General features: G+C 45.5%; 1 protein-coding gene across 2 annotated transcripts in view; it reads left to right on the forward strand.

Moving 5' to 3' along the window:
* The first annotated feature begins 485 nt into the window (after positions 1 to 485).
* The window catches only part of HEPACAM (hepatic and glial cell adhesion molecule), an 86,085-nt gene continuing 69,676 nt past the window's right edge, over positions 486 to 16,894 (forward strand). The window contains exon 1 of one of the 2 annotated variants that reach the window (XM_073657364.1): positions 486 to 705. In XM_073657364.1, the coding sequence (XP_073513465.1) occupies positions 687 to 705 (19 nt within the window). In that variant the 5' untranslated portion in view covers positions 486 to 686. Of the gene's footprint in view, positions 706 to 1,056; positions 1,157 to 16,894 lie in introns of those variants that run through there. The other variant, XM_073657365.1, reaches the window with a different exon arrangement.

The raw sequence follows: 16,894 nt of genomic DNA on the forward strand, positions 1-16,894 counted from the left end.
TATTCTAGAGCACCCTCTCCCAAGTGGAAAAGAAATATTCCTCTTAGTCAATTTTACTGTATCAAGAAACCTTGTACGTCAACAGAAGATTATGTGATTCAATCCAAAATACTAAGATATCCGAAAAAAAATGCCAGGATCCCCTCTGTGTGTCAGTAGAGTTGACAGGGGGGCATAATAAGGCTACGTCCACATGACAAAATACAATCCGCACTGACAAAAGCACAAACTCGTGCGGATTTACCCCAAATTTAACTCTTTGCGTCAGGATGAAATCCGCGGTACAGATATGGAAAGGGACGGCAATTTACATTGAGGATTTTCTTTGTAGCGTGTGAATAAAATCTTATCTGAAATACAGCTACTGTAACCTGCTGCCCGGAAAATCCGCTGTGTGTCCCACCCGTGTGTACGGACCCTTACTGACGGACCCCACGTGTGGAGAACAGGTGGTGCAGGGAGTAGCCGTCCAGGGACCCACAGTGGCACTGTCAGACCAGAGCCGCCAGTCACTTTGGGTGCAGCCTGGCTCTGGTGGGCTGGGTGGCATTGCTCATGGGCGCTCGGGATGCCAGGCGACCGTTCCATCTTTACTAGAAACTACCACAAAAAAATTTGACAATGTCTTTGAGAAAAGTCTCTTTAAATTTCTTTCCTTCCACAGATAATCCCACCCAGCGAGAGAAATGTGCCGTGCAATAATCTGTGAGTAACGCGACCCCCGACAGCCCCATTCCCCCCCTCGCCCACCACTCCCCATCCACAATATCCAGATCCTTCTTCATCCTTCATCCAGTTTAATAAGAAATCTAATTTTTTGGGGGGGGATTGGTGCAGTCTCTGCATCTTTTCTGCTGCTCATTTTGTCTTTTTGGGGGTATTGAGGGTATTTAAAGGGAGATGTTATTTTAGAAAGGACTTGGCATAAAAGTGGTTGTTGGGAAGTGAGGACAAAGGACAGAGCAGTTTCTATTCAGGGGACGCTGGCACAAGCCACTGAGCAGCACTACAAGACGTGCCCAGCGTGGAGAAAACATGCAAATCACTGCTGGGGCACCCAGCTTAAGCAAGATGAAGACAGAGCGAGCGGGCGACCTGCGGGCTCTCAACTGCCCATCGCTCCTTCACCTGCTGTGGCTTCTGGCCGTCCATACAGGTGAGGCTGGTGCACTGCCGGCTGCGGGGTTGTCAGCTCTTATGTCCAGGCTCTCCCCCATAGCTGATATTAATGTTTTCTGTGTACCCTGCTGTTCACATGCAGCGGTTTTGCTTGGCGCCATTCATCTTCACATTGCTATGGGAAACTGCTTTACGTTTTGCACAAGTTTTAATGACTTTTCTACTTTTTTAGTTTTAATTCCTCACTTTTAAGATCTCTGCTTGCTGTCAGCTGACATCCTGCTCGGCTTGTTACAGTGTATCAGTGCAGGTGACAGGTGCTGCTGCTGGCTCATATGCCAAAGGTATCCACAGCCCCCATAACCCCGGCATAACAAGGTGGTCTTCTGACAGCGAGGAGCAGATTGTACCATACGCGCTTTTTTACAGTCGGAGCCTATTAGTGATTAACCCTCTGGATATCGCTGTTATTATGGGAGCACTGTGGATATCGCTGTTATTATGGGAGCACTGTGGATGTCACTGTTATTATGGGGGCACTGTGGATGTCACTGTTATTATGGGGCACTGTGGATATCACTGTTGTTATGGGAGCACTGTGGATGTCACTGTTATTATGGGGGCACTGTGGATATCACTGTTATTATGGGAGCACTGTGGATATCACTGTTATTATGGGAGCACTGTGGATATCACTGTTATTATGGGGTCACTGTGGATGTCACTGTTATTATGGGAGCACTGTGGATGTCACTGTTATTATGGGGGCACTGTGGATGTCACTGTTATTATGGGAGCACTGTGGATGTCACTGTTATTATGGGAGCACTGTGGATGTCACTGTTATTATGGGGTCACTGTGGATGTCACTGTTATTATGGGAGCACTGTGGATATCACTGTTATTATGGGGGCACTGTGGATGTCACTGTTATTATGGGAGCACTGTGGATGTCACTGTTATTATGGGAGCACTGTGGATATCACTGTTATTATGGGAGCACTGTGGATGTCACTGTTATTATGGGGCACTGTGGATGTCACTGTTATTATGGGAGCACTGTGGATGTCACTGTTATTATGGGAGCACTGTGGATATCACTGTTATTATGGGAGCACTGTGGATGTCACTGTTATTATGGGGGCACTGTGGATGTCACTGTTATTATGGGAGCACTGTGGATGTCACTGTTATTATGGGGGCACTGTGGATGTCACTGTTATTATGGGGCACTGTGGATATCACTGTTATTATGGGAGCACTGTGGATATCACTGTTATTATGGGAGCACTGTGGATGTCATTGTTATTATGGGGCACTGTGGATGTCACTGTTATTATGGGAGCACTGTGGATATCACTGTTATTATGGGAGCACTGTGGATATCACTGTTATTATGGGAGCTCTGTGGATATCACTGTTATTATGGGAGCACTGTGGATGTCACTGTTATTATGGGGCACTGTGGATGTCACTGTTATTATGGGGCACTGTGGATGTCACTGTTATTATGGGGGCACTGTGGATGTCACTGTTATTATGGGAGCACTGTGGATGTCACTTATTATGGGAGCACTGTGGATGTCACTGTTATTATGGGGGCACTGTGGATGTCACTGTTATTATGGGAGCACTGTGGATGTCACTGTTATTATGGGAGCACTGTGGATATCACTGTTATTATGGGGGCACTGTGGATGTCGCTGTTATTATGGGGGCACTGTGGATATCACTGTTATTATGGGAGCACTGTGGATGTCACTGTTATTATGGAGCACTGTGGATGTCACTGTTATTATGGGAGCACTGTGGATGTCACTGTTATTATGGGGGCACTGTGGATGTCACTGTTATTATGGGGCACTGTGGATGTCACTGTTATTATGGGGGCACTGTGGATGTCACTGTTATTATGGGGGCACTGTGGATATCGCTGTTATTATGGGGGCACTGTGGATATCGCTGTTATTATGGGGGCACTGTGGATATCGCTGTTATTATGGGAGCACTGTGGATGTCACTGTTATTATGGGGGCACTGTGGATGTCACTGTTATTATGGGAGCACTGTGGATGTCACTGTTATTATGGGGGCACTGTGGATGTCACTGTTATTATGGGGCACTGTGGATGTCACTGTTATTATGGGGGCACTGTGGATGTCACTGTTATTATTGGGGCACTGTGGATATCGCTGTTATTATGGGGGCACTGTGGATATCGCTGTTATTATGGGAGCACTGTGGATGTCACTGTTATTATGGGGGCACTGTGGATGTCACTGTTATTATGGGGCACTGTGGATATCACTGTTATTATGGGAGCACTGTGGATATCACTGTTATTATGGGAGCACTGTGGATGTCACTGTTATTATGGGGGCACTGTGGATGTCACTGTTATTATGGGGGCACTGTGGATGTCACTGTTATTATGGGGCACTGTGGATATCACTGTTATTATGGGAGCACTGTGGATATCACTGTTATTATGGGAGCACTGTGGATGTCACTGTTATTATGGGGCACTGTGGATGTCACTGTTATTATGGGGCACTGTGGATGTCACTGTTATTATGGGGGCACTGTGGATGTCACTGTTATTATGGGAGCACTGTGGATGTCACTGTTATTATGGGAGCACTGTGGATGTCACTGTTATTATGGGGCACTGTGGATGTCACTGTTATTATGGGGGCACTGTGGATGTCACTGTTATTATGGGAGCACTGTGGATGTCACTGTTATTATGGGAGCACTGTGGATATCACTGTTATTATGGGGGCACTGTGGATGTCGCTGTTATTATGGGGGCACTGTGGATATCACTGTTATTATGGGAGCACTGTGGATGTCACTGTTATTATGGGAGCACTGTGGATATCACTGTTATTATGGGAGCACTGTGGATGTCACTGTTATTATGGGGGCACTGTGGATGTCGCTGTTATTATGGGGCACTGTGGATGTCACTGTTATTATGGGAGCACTGTGGATATCACTGTTATTATGGGGGCACTGTGGATGTCACTGTTATTATGGGAGCACTGTGGATATCACTGTTATTATGGGGGCACTGTGGATGTCACTGTTATTATGGGGGCACTGTGGATGTCACTGTTATTATGGGAGCACTGTGGATGTCACTGTTATTATGGGAGCACTGTGGATGTCGCTGTTATTATGGGGGCACTGTGGATGTCACTGTTATTATGGGAGGACTGTGGATATCACTGTTATTATGGGGGCACTGTGGATATCACTGTTATTATGGGAGCACTGTGGATATCACTGTTATTATGGGGGCACTGTGGATATCACTGTTATTATGGGAGCACTGTGGATATCACTGTTATTATGGGGGCACTGTGGATATCACTGTTATTATGGGAGCACTGTGGATATCACTGTTATTATGGGGGCACTGTGGATATCACTGTTATTATGGGGGCACTGTGGATATCACTGTTATTATGGGAGCACTGTGGATGTCACTGTTATTATGGGAGCACTGTTAATATCGCTGTTATTATGGGGGCACTGTGGATGTCACTGTTATTATGGAGCACTGTGGATGTCGCTGTTATTATGGGGGCACTGTGGATATCACTGTTATTATGGGGGCACTGTGGATATCGCTGTTATTATGGGAGCACTGTGGATGTCACTGTTATTATGGGGGCACTGTGGATATCGCTGTTATTATGGGAGCACTGTGGATGTCACTGTTATTATGGGAGCACTGTGGATATCACTGTTATTATGGGAGCACTGTGGATATCACTGTTATTATGGGAGCACTGTGGATATCACTGTTATTATGGGAGCACTGTGGATATCACTGTTATTATGGGGGCACTGTGGATGTCACTGTTATTATCGGAGCACTGTGGATGTCACTGTTATTATGGGAGCACTGTGGATGTCGCTGTTATTATGGGGGCACTGTGGATGTCGCTGTTATTATGGGGGCACTGTGGATGTCGCTGTTATTATGGGAGCACTGTGGATATCACTGTTATTATGGGAGCACTGTGGATATCACTGTTATTATGGGAGCACTGTGGATATCACTGTTATTATGGGAGCACTGTGGATGTCACTGTTATTATGGGAGCACTGTGGATATCACTGTTATTATGGGAGCACTGTGGATATCACTGTTATTATGGGAGCACTGTGGATGTCACTGTTATTATGGGGGCACTGTGGATGTCTCTGTTATTATGGGAGCACTGTAGATATCACTGTTATTATGGAGGCACTGTGGATATCACTGTTATTATGGGAGCACTGTGGATATCACTGTTATTATGGGAGCACTGTGGATATCACTGTTATTATGGGAGCACTGTGGATATCACTGTTATTATGGGAGCACTGTGGATGTCTCTGTTATTATGGGAGCACTGTAGATATCACTGTTATTATGGAGGCACTGTGGATGTCACTGTTATTATGGGGGCACTGTGGATGTCGCTGTTATTATGGGAGCACTGTGGATGTCACTGTTATTATGGGGGCACTGTGGATGTCACTGTTATTATGGGGGCACTGTGGATATCACTGTTATTATGGGAGCACTGTGGATGTCACTGTTATTATGGGAGCACTGTGGATATCACTGTTATTATGGGAGCACTGTGGATGTCACTGTTATTATGGGAGCACTGTGGATGTCACTGTTATTATGGGGGCACTGTGGATGTCACTGTTATTATGGGGGCACTGTGGATATCACTGTTATTATGGGAGCACTGTGGATATCACTGTTATTATGGGAGCACTGTGGATATCACTGTTATTATGGGAGCACTGTGGATGTCACTGTTATTATGGGAGCACTGTGGATGTCACTGTTATTATGGGGGCACTGTAGATATCACTGTTATTATGGAGGCACTGTGGATGTCACTGTTATTATGGGAGCACTGTGGATATCACTGTTATTATGGGGGCACTGTGGATGTCACTGTTATTATGGGGGCACTGTGGATATCACTGTTATTATGGGAGCACTGTGGATATCGCTGTTATTATGGAAGCACTGTGGATATCGCTGTTATTATGGGAGCACTGTGGATGTCACTGTTATTATGGGGGCACTGTAGATATCACTGTTATTATGGAGGCACTGTGGATGTCGCTGTTATTATGGGAGCACTGTGGATATCACTGTTATTATGGGGGCACTGTGGATGTCACTGTTATTATGGGGGCACTGTGGATATCACTGTTATTATGGGAGCACTGTGGATATCGCTGTTATTATGGAAGCACTGTGGATATCGCTGTTATTATGGGAGCACTGTGGATGTCACTGTTATTATGGGGGCACTGTAGATATCACTGTTATTATGGAGGCACTGTGGATGTCACTGTTATTATGGGGGCACTGTGGATGTCGCTGTTATTATGGGAGCACTGTGGATATCACTGTTATTATGGGGGCACTGTGGATGTCACTGTTATTATGGGGGCACTGTGGATATCACTGTTATTATGGGAGCACTGTGGATATCGCTGTTATTATGGAAGCACTGTGGATATCACTGTTATTATGGGAGCACTGTGGATGTCACTGTTATTATGGGAGCACTGTGGATGTCGCTGTTATTATGGAAGCACTGTGGATATCACTGTTATTATGGGGGCACTGTGGATGTCACTGTTATTATGGGAGCACTGTGGATGTCGCTGTTATTATGGAAGCACTGTGGATATCGCTGTTATTATGGGGGCACTGTGGATATCACTGTTATTATGGAGCACTGTGGATGTCGCTGTTATTATGGAAGCACTGTGGATGTCGCTGTTATTATGGGGGCACTGTGGATATCACTGTTATTATGGGGGCACTGTGGATGTCACTGTTATTATGGGAGCACTGTGGATATCACTGTTATTATGGGGGCACTGTGGATGTCACTGTTATTATGGGGGCACTGTAGATATCACTGTTATTATGGGAGCACTGTGGATGTCACTGTTATTATGGGGGCACTGTGGATATCACTGTTATTATGGAGCACTGTGGATGTCGCTGTTATTATGGGAGCACTGTGGATGTCACTGTTATTATGGAGCACTGTGGATGTCGCTGTTATTATGGGAGCACTGTGGATGTCACTGTTATTATGGAGCACTGTGGATGTCACTGTTATTATGGGGGCACTGTAGATATCGCTGTTATTATGGGAGCACTGTGGATGTCACTGTTATTATGGAGCACTGTGGATGTCACTGTTATTATGGGGGCACTGTAGATATCACTGTTATTATGGGAGCACTGTGGATGTCACTGTTATTATGGAGCACTGTGGATGTCACTGTTATTATGGGGGCACTGTAGATATCGCTGTTATTATGGGAGCACTGTGGATGTCACTGTTATTATGGAGCACTGTGGATGTCACTGTTATTATGGAGCACTGTGGATGTCACTGTTATTATGGGAGCACTGTGGATATCACTGTTATTATGGGAGCACTGTGGATGTCACTGTTATTATGGGAGCACTGTGGATATCACTGTTATTATGGAGCACTGTGGATGTCACTGTTATTATGGAGCACTGTGGATGTCACTGTTATTATGGGGGCACTGTAGATATCGCTGTTATTATGGGAGCACTGTGGATGTCACTGTTATTATGGAGCACTGTGGATGTCACTGTTATTATGGGGGCACTGTGGATATCACTGTTATTATGGGAGCACTGTGGATATCGCTGTTATTATGGGAGCACTGTGGATGTCACTGTTATTATGGGAGCACTGTGGATATCACTGTTATTATGGGAGCACTGTGGATGTCACTGTTATTATGGGGGCACTGTGGATATCACTGTTATTATGGGAGCACTGTGGATATCGCTGTTATTATGGGAGCACTGTGGATGTCGCTGTTATTATGGGAGCACTGTGGATGTCACTGTTATTATGGGAGCACTGTGGATATCGCTGTTATTATGGGGGCACTGTGGATATCGCTGTTATTATGGGGGCACTGTGGATGTCACTGTTATTATGGGAGCACTGGATGTCGCTGTATTATGGGAGCACTGTGGATGTCTCTGTTATTATGGGAGCACTGTGGATATCGCTGTTATTATGGGGGCACTGTGGATATCGCTGTTATTATGGGGGCACTGTGGATGTCACTGTTATTATGGGAGCACTGGATGTCGCTGTATTATGGGAGCACTGTGGATGTCTCTGTTATTATGGGAGCACTGTGGATGTCACTGTTATTATGGGAGCACTGTGGATGTCTCTGTTATTATGGGGGCACTGTGGATATCACTGTTATTATGGGAGCACTGTGGATGTCACTGTTATTATGGGAGCACTGTGGATATCACTGTTATTATGGAGGCACTGTGGATGTCACTGTTATTATGGGAGCACTGTGGATGTCACTGTTATTATGGGAGCACTGTGGATATCACTGTTATTATGGGGGCACTGTGGATGTCACTGTTATTATGGGAGCACTGTGGATGTCGCTGTTATTATGGGGGCACTGTGGATGTCACTGTTATTATGGGAGCACTGTGGATGTCGCTGTTATTATGGGAGCACTGTGGATGTCTCTGTTATTATGGGAGCACTGTGGATATCACTGTTATTATGGGGGCACTGTGGATGTCACTGTTATTATGGGAGCACTGTGGATGTCACTGTTATTATGGGAGCACTGTGGATGTCACTGTTATTATGGGGGCACTGTGGATGTCACTGTTATTATGGGAGCACTGTGGATGTCACTGTTATTATGGGGGCACTGTGGATATCACTGTTATTATGGGAGCACTGTGGATGTCACTGTTATTATGGGAGCACTGTGGATGTCACTGTTATTATGGGGGCACTGTGGATGTCACTGTTATTATGGGAGCACTGTGGATGTCGCTGTTATTATGGGAGCACTGTGGATGTCTCTGTTATTATGGGAGCACTGTGGATATCACTGTTATTATGGGGGCACTGTGGATATCACTGTTATTATGGGAGCACTGTGGATGTCACTGTTATTATGGGAGCACTGTGGATATCGCTGTTATTATGGGGGCACTGTGGATATCGCTGTTATTATGGGGGCACTGTGGATGTCGCTGTATTATGGGAGCACTGTGGATGTCTCTGTTATTATGGGGGCACTGTGGATATCACTGTTATTATGGGAGCACTGTGGATATCGCTGTTATTATGGGGGCACTGTGGATGTCACTGTTATTATGGGAGCACTGTGGATATCGCTGTTATTATGGGGGCACTGTGGATGTCACTGTTATTATGGGAGCACTGTGGATGTCTCTGTTATTATGGGAGCACTGTGGATGTCACTGTTATTATGGGAGCACTGTGGATGTCGCTGTTATTATGGGAGCACTGTGGATATCACTGTTATTATGGGGGCACTGTGGATGTCACTGTTATTATGGGAGCACTGTGGATATCACTGTTATTATGGGGGAACTGTGGATGTCACTGTTATTATGGGAGCACTGTGGATATCACTGTTATTATGGGGGCACTGTGGATGTCTCTGTTATTATGGGAGCACTGTGGATATCACTGTTATTATGGGAGCACTGTGGATGTCACGGTTATTATGGGGGCACTGTGGATATCACTGGTATTATGGAGCACTGTGGATGTCGCTGTTATTATGGGAGCACTGTGGATATCACTGTTATTATGGGGGAACTGTGGATGTCACTGTTATTATGGGAGCACTGTGGATATCACTGTTATTATGGGAGCACTGTGGATGTCACTGTTATTATGGGAGCACTGTGGATATCACTGTTATTATGGGAGCACTGTGGATGTCACTGTTATTATGGGGGCACTGTGGATATCACTGTTATTATGGGGGCACTGTGGATGTCTCTGTTATTATGGGAGCACTGTGGATGTCGCTGTTATTATGGGAGCACTGTGGATGTCACTGTTATTATGGGAGCACTGTGGATATCACTGTTATTATGGGGCACTGTGGATGTCACTGTTATTATGGGGGCACTGTGGATATCACTGTTATTATGGGGGCACTGTGGATGTCTCTGTTATTATGGGGGCACTGTGGATGTCACTGTTATTATGGGAGCACTGTGGATATCACTGTTATTATGGGAGCACTGTGGATATCACTGTTATTATGGGAGCAGTGTGGATGTCACTGTTATTATGGGAGCACTGTGGATGTCGCTGTTATTATGGGAGCACTGTGGATATCACTGTTATTATGGGAGCACTGTGGATGTCGCTGTTATTATGGGAGCACTGTGGATATCACTGTTATTATGGGAGCACTGTGGATGTCACTGTTATTATGGGGGCACTGTGGATGTCACTGTTATTATGGGAGCAGTGTGGATGTCACTGTTATTATGGGAGCACTGTGGATGTCACTGTTATTATGGGGGCACTGTGGATGTCACTGTTATTATGGGAGCAGTGTGGATGTCACTGTTATTATGGGAGCACTGTGGATATCACTGTTATTATGGGGGCACTGTGGATGTCACTGTTATTATGGGAGCAGTGTGGATGTCACTGTTATTATGGGAGCACTGTGGATATCACTGTTATTATGGGAGCACTGTGGATGTCGCTGTTATTATGGGAGCACTGTGGATATCACTGTTATTATGGGAGCACTGTGGATGTCACTGTTATTATGGGAGCACTGTGGATATCACTGTTATTATGGGGGCACTGTGGATGTCTCTGTTATTATGGGAGCACTGTGGATATCACTGTTATTATGGGAGCACTGTGGATGTCGCTGTTATTATGGGAGCACTGTGGATGTCGCTGTTATTATGGGGGCACTGTGGATATCACTGTTATTATGGGAGCACTGTGGATATCACTGTTATTATGGGAGCACTGTGGATATCACTGTTATTATGGGAGCACTGTGGATGTCACTGTTATTATGGAGGCACTGTGGATGTCACTGTTATTATGGGGGCACTGTGGATGTCACTGTTATTATGGGAGCACTGTGGATGCCACTGTTATTATGGGGGCACTGTGGATATCACTGTTATTATGGGGGCACTGTGGATATCACTGTTATTATGGAGGGACTGTGGATGTCACTGTTATTATGGGAGCACTGTGGATATCACTGTTATTATGGGGGCACTGTGGATGTCACTGTTATTATGGGGGCACTGTGGATGTCACTGTTATTATGGGAGCACTGTGGATGCCACTGTTATTATGGGGGCACTGTGGATATCACTGTTATTATGGGGGCACTGTGGATATCACTGTTATTATGGAGGGACTGTGGATGTCACTGTTATTATGGGAGCACTGTGGATATCACTGTTATTATGGGGGCACTGTGGATATCACTGTTATTATGGGGGCACTGTGGATATCACTGTTATTATGGGAGCACTGTGGATGTCGCTGTTATTATGGGAGCACTGTGGATGTCACTGTTATTATGGGGGCACTGTGGATATCACTGTTATTATGGGAGCACTGTGGATATCACTGTTATTATGGGGGCACTGTGGATATCACTGTTATTATGGGAGCACTGTGGATGTCACTGTTATTATGGGGCACTGTGGATATCACTGTTATTATGGGGGCACTGTGGATATCACTGTTATTATGGGAGCACTGTGGATGCCACTGTTATTATGGGGGCACTGTAGATATCACTGTTATTATGGGGGCACTGTGGATATCACTGTTATTATGGAGGGACTGTGGATGTCACTGTTATTATGGGAGCACTGTGGATATCACTGTTATTATGGGGGCACTGTGGATATCACTGTTATTATGGGGGCACTGTGGATATCACTGTTATTATGGGAGCACTGTGGATGTCACTGTTATTATGGGGCACTGTGGATGTCACTGTTATTATGGAGGGACTGTGGATGTCACTGTTATTATGGGGGCACTGTGGATGTCACTGTTATTATGGAGGGACTGTGGATGTCACTGTTATTATGGGGGCACTGTGGATATCACTGTTATTATGGAGGGACTGTGGATGTCACTGTTATTATGGGGGCACTGTGGATGTCACTGTTATTATGGGGGCACTGTGGATGTCACTGTTATTATGGGGGCACTGTGGATATCACTGTTATTATGGGAGCACTGTGGATGTCACTGTTATTATGGGGCACTGTGGATGTCACTGTTATTATGGGGCACTGTGGATGTCACTGTTATTATGGGGCACTGTGGATGTCACTGTTATTATGGGAGCACTGTGGATGTCACTGTTATTATGGGGCACTGTGGATGTCACTGTTATTATGGGGGCACTGTGGATATCACTGTTATTATGGGAGCACTGTGGATGTCTCTGTTATTATGGGAGCACTGTGGATGTCACTGTTATTATGGGAGCACTGTGGATATCACTGTTATTATGGGGGCACTGTGGATATCACTGTTATTATGGGAGCACTGTGGATATCACTGTTATTATGGGAGCACTGTGGATGTCACTGTTATTATGGGGGCACTGTGGATGTCACTGTTATTATGGGGGCACTGTGGATGTCGCTGTTATTATGGGAGCACTGTGGATGTCGCTGTTATTATGGGGGCACTGTGGATATCACTGTTATTATGGGGGCACTGTGGATATCACTGTTATTATGGGAGCACTGTGGATGTCACTGTTATTATGGGGGCACTGTGGATATCACTGTTATTATGGGGGCACTGTGGATGTCCCTGTTATTATGGGGGCACTGTGGATGTCGCTGTTATTATGGGGGCACTGTGGATATCGCTGTTATTATGGGGGCACTGTGGATATCACTGTTATTATGGGAGCACTGTGGATGTCGCTGTTATTATGGAGGGACTGTGGATATCACTGTTATTATGGGGGCACTGTGGATATCACTGTTATTATGGAGGGACTGTGGATGTCACTGTTATTATGGGGGCACTGTGGATATCACTGTTATTATGGGAGCACTGTGGATGTCACTGTTATTATGGGGGCACTGTGGATATCGCTGTTATTATGGAGCACTGTGGATGTCGCTGTTATTATGGGGGCACTGTGGATGTCACTGTTATTATGGGAGCACTGTGGATATCACTGTTATTATGGGAGCACTGTGGATGTCACTGTTATTATGGGGGCACTGTGGATATCACTATTATTATGGAGCACTGTGGATGTCACTGTTATTATGGGGGCACTGTGGATATCACTGTTATTATGGGGGCACTGTGGATGTCACTGTTATTATGGGGGCACTGTGGATGTCGCTGTTATTATGGGAGCACTGTGGATGTCGCTGTTATTATGGGGGCACTGTGGATATCGCTGTTATTATGGAGGCACTGTGGATGTCACTGTTATTATGGGAGCACTGTGGATATCACTGTTATTATGGGGGCACTGTGGATATCACTGTTATTATGGGAGCACTGTGGATATCACTGTTATTATGGGGGCACTGTGGATGTCACTGTTATTATGGGAGCACTGTGGATATCACTGTTATTATGGGGGCACTGTGGATATCACTGTTATTATGGGGGCACTGTGGATGTCACTGTTATTATGGGGGCACTGTGGATGTCACTGTTATTATGGGGGCACTGTGGATATCACTGTTATTATGGGGGCACTGTGGATGTCACTGTTATTATGGGAGCACTGTGGATATCACTGTTATTATGGGAGCACTGTGGATGTCACTGTTATTATGGAGGCACTGTGGATATCACTGTTATTATGGGGGCACTGTGGATGTCGCTGTTATTATGGGGGCACTGTGGATGTCACTGTTATTATGGGAGCACTGTGGATGTCGCTGTTATTATGGGGGCACTGTGGATGTCACTGTTATTATGGGAGCACTGTGGATATCACTGTTATTATGGGAGCACTGTGGATGTCACTGTTATTATGGGAGCACTGTGGATGTCACTGTTATTATGGGAGCACTGTGGATATCACTGTTATTATGGGGGCACTGTGGATGTCACTGTTATTATGGGGGCACTGTGGATGTCACTGTTATTATGGGGGCACTGTGGATGTCACTGTTATTATGGGGGCACTGTGGATATCACTGTTATTATGGGGGCACTGTGGATGTCACTGTTATTATGGGGGCACTGTGGATGTCGCTGTTATTATGGGGGCACTGTGGATATCACTGTTATTATGGGGGCACTGTGGATATCACTGTTATTATGGGGGCACTGTGGATATCACTGTTATTATGGGAGCACTGTGGATGTCGCTGTTATTATGGAGGGACTGTGGATATCACTGTTATTATGGGGGCACTGTGGATATCACTGTTATTATGGAGGGACTGTGGATGTCACTGTTATTATGGGGGCACTGTGGATATCACTGTTATTATGGGAGCACTGTGGATGTCACTGTTATTATGGGGGCACTGTGGATATCGCTGTTATTATGGAGCACTGTGGATGTCGCTGTTATTATGGGGGCACTGTGGATGTCACTGTTATTATGGGAGCACTGTGGATGTCACTGTTATTATGGGGGCACTGTGGATATCACTATTATTATGGAGCACTGTGGATGTCACTGTTATTATGGGGGCACTGTGGATATCACTGTTATTATGGGGGCACTGTGGATGTCACTGTTATTATGGGGGCACTGTGGATGTCGCTGTTATTATGGGAGCACTGTGGATGTCGCTGTTATTATGGGGGCACTGTGGATATCGCTGTTATTATGGAGGCACTGTGGATGTCACTGTTATTATGGGAGCACTGTGGATATCACTGTTATTATGGGGGCACTGTGGATATCACTGTTATTATGGGAGCACTGTGGATATCACTGTTATTATGGGGGCACTGTGGATGTCACTGTTATTATGGGAGCACTGTGGATATCACTGTTATTATGGGGGCACTGTGGATATCACTGTTATTATGGGGGCACTGTGGATGTCACTGTTATTATGGGGGCACTGTGGATGTCACTGTTATTATGGGGGCACTGTGGATATCACTGTTATTATGGGGGCACTGTGGATGTCACTGTTATTATGGGAGCACTGTGGATATCACTGTTATTATGGGAGCACTGTGGATGTCACTGTTATTATGGAGGCACTGTGGATATCACTGTTATTATGGGGGCACTGTGGATGTCGCTGTTATTATGGGGGCACTGTGGATGTCACTGTTATTATGGGAGCACTGTGGATGTCGCTGTTATTATGGGGGCACTGTGGATGTCACTGTTATTATGGGAGCACTGTGGATATCACTGTTATTATGGGAGCACTGTGGATGTCACTGTTATTATGGGAGCACTGTGGATGTCACTGTTATTATGGGAGCACTGTGGATATCACTGTTATTATGGGGGCACTGTGGATATCACTGTTTTTATGGGGGCACTGTGGATATCACTGTTATTATGGGGGCACTGTGGATATCACTGTTATTATGGGGGCACTGTGGATGTCACTGTTATTATGGGAGCACTGTGGATATCAGTGTTATTATGGGAGCACTGTGGATGTCACTGTTATTATGGGGGCACTGTGGATATCACTGTTATTATGGGGGCACTGTGGATGTCACTGTTATTATGGGAGCACTGTGGATGTCACTGTTATTATGGGAGCACTGTGGATATCACTGTTATTATGGGGGCACTGTGGATATCACTGTTATTATGGGGGCACTGTGGATATCACTGTTATTATGGGGGCACTGTGGATATCACTGTTATTATGGGAGCACTGTGGATGTCACTGTTATTATGGAGGCACTGTGGATATCACTGTTATTATGGGAGCACTGTGGATGTCACTGTTATTATGGGAGCACTGTGGATGTCGCTGTTATTATGGGAGCACTGTGGATGTCGCTGTTATTATGGGGGCACTGTGGATATCGCTGTTATTATGGGAGCACTGTGGATGTCGCTGTTATTATGGGGGCACTGTGGATATCACTGTTATTATGGGAGCACTGTGGATGTCACTGTTATTATGGGAGCACTGTGGATGTCGCTGTTATTATGAGGGCACTGTGGATGTCGCTGTTATTATGGGGGCACTGTGGATGTCACTGTTATTATGGGAGCACTGGATGTCGCTGTATTATGGGAGCACTGTGGATGTCTCTGTTATTATGGGAGCACTGTGGATATCGCTGTTATTATGGGGGCACTGTGGATATCGCTGTTATTATGGGGGCACTGTGGATGTCACTGTTATTATGGGAGCACTGGATGTCGCTGTATTATGGGAGCACTGTGGATGTCTCTGTTATTATGGGAGCACTGTGGATGTCACTGTTATTATGGGAGCACTGTGGATGTCGCTGTTATTATGGGAGCACTGTGGATGTCTCTGTTATTATGGGGGCACTGTGGATATCACTGTTATTATGGGAGCACTGTGGATGTCACTGTTATTATGGGAGCACTGTGGATATCACTGTTATTATGGAGGCACTGTGGATGTCACTGTTATTATGGGAGCACTGTGGATGTCACTGTTATTATGGGAGCACTGTGGATATCACTGTTATTATGGGGGCACTGTGGATGTCACTGTTATTATGGGAGCACTGTGGATGTCGCTGTTATTATGGGGGCACTGTGGATGTCACTGTTATTATGGGAGCACTGTGGATGTCGCTGTTATTATGGGAGCACTGTGGATGTCTCTGTTATTATGGGAGCACTGTGGATATCACTGTTATTATGGGGGCACTGTGGATGTCACTGTTATTATGGGAGCACTGTGGA

Source organism: Phyllobates terribilis, unplaced genomic scaffold, assembly GCF_046119375.1.
Source record: "Phyllobates terribilis strain yellow unplaced genomic scaffold, ASM4611937v1 Scaffold_12__6_contigs__length_324123572, whole genome shotgun sequence".
Taxonomy (NCBI): Eukaryota; Metazoa; Chordata; class Amphibia; order Anura; family Dendrobatidae; genus Phyllobates; species Phyllobates terribilis.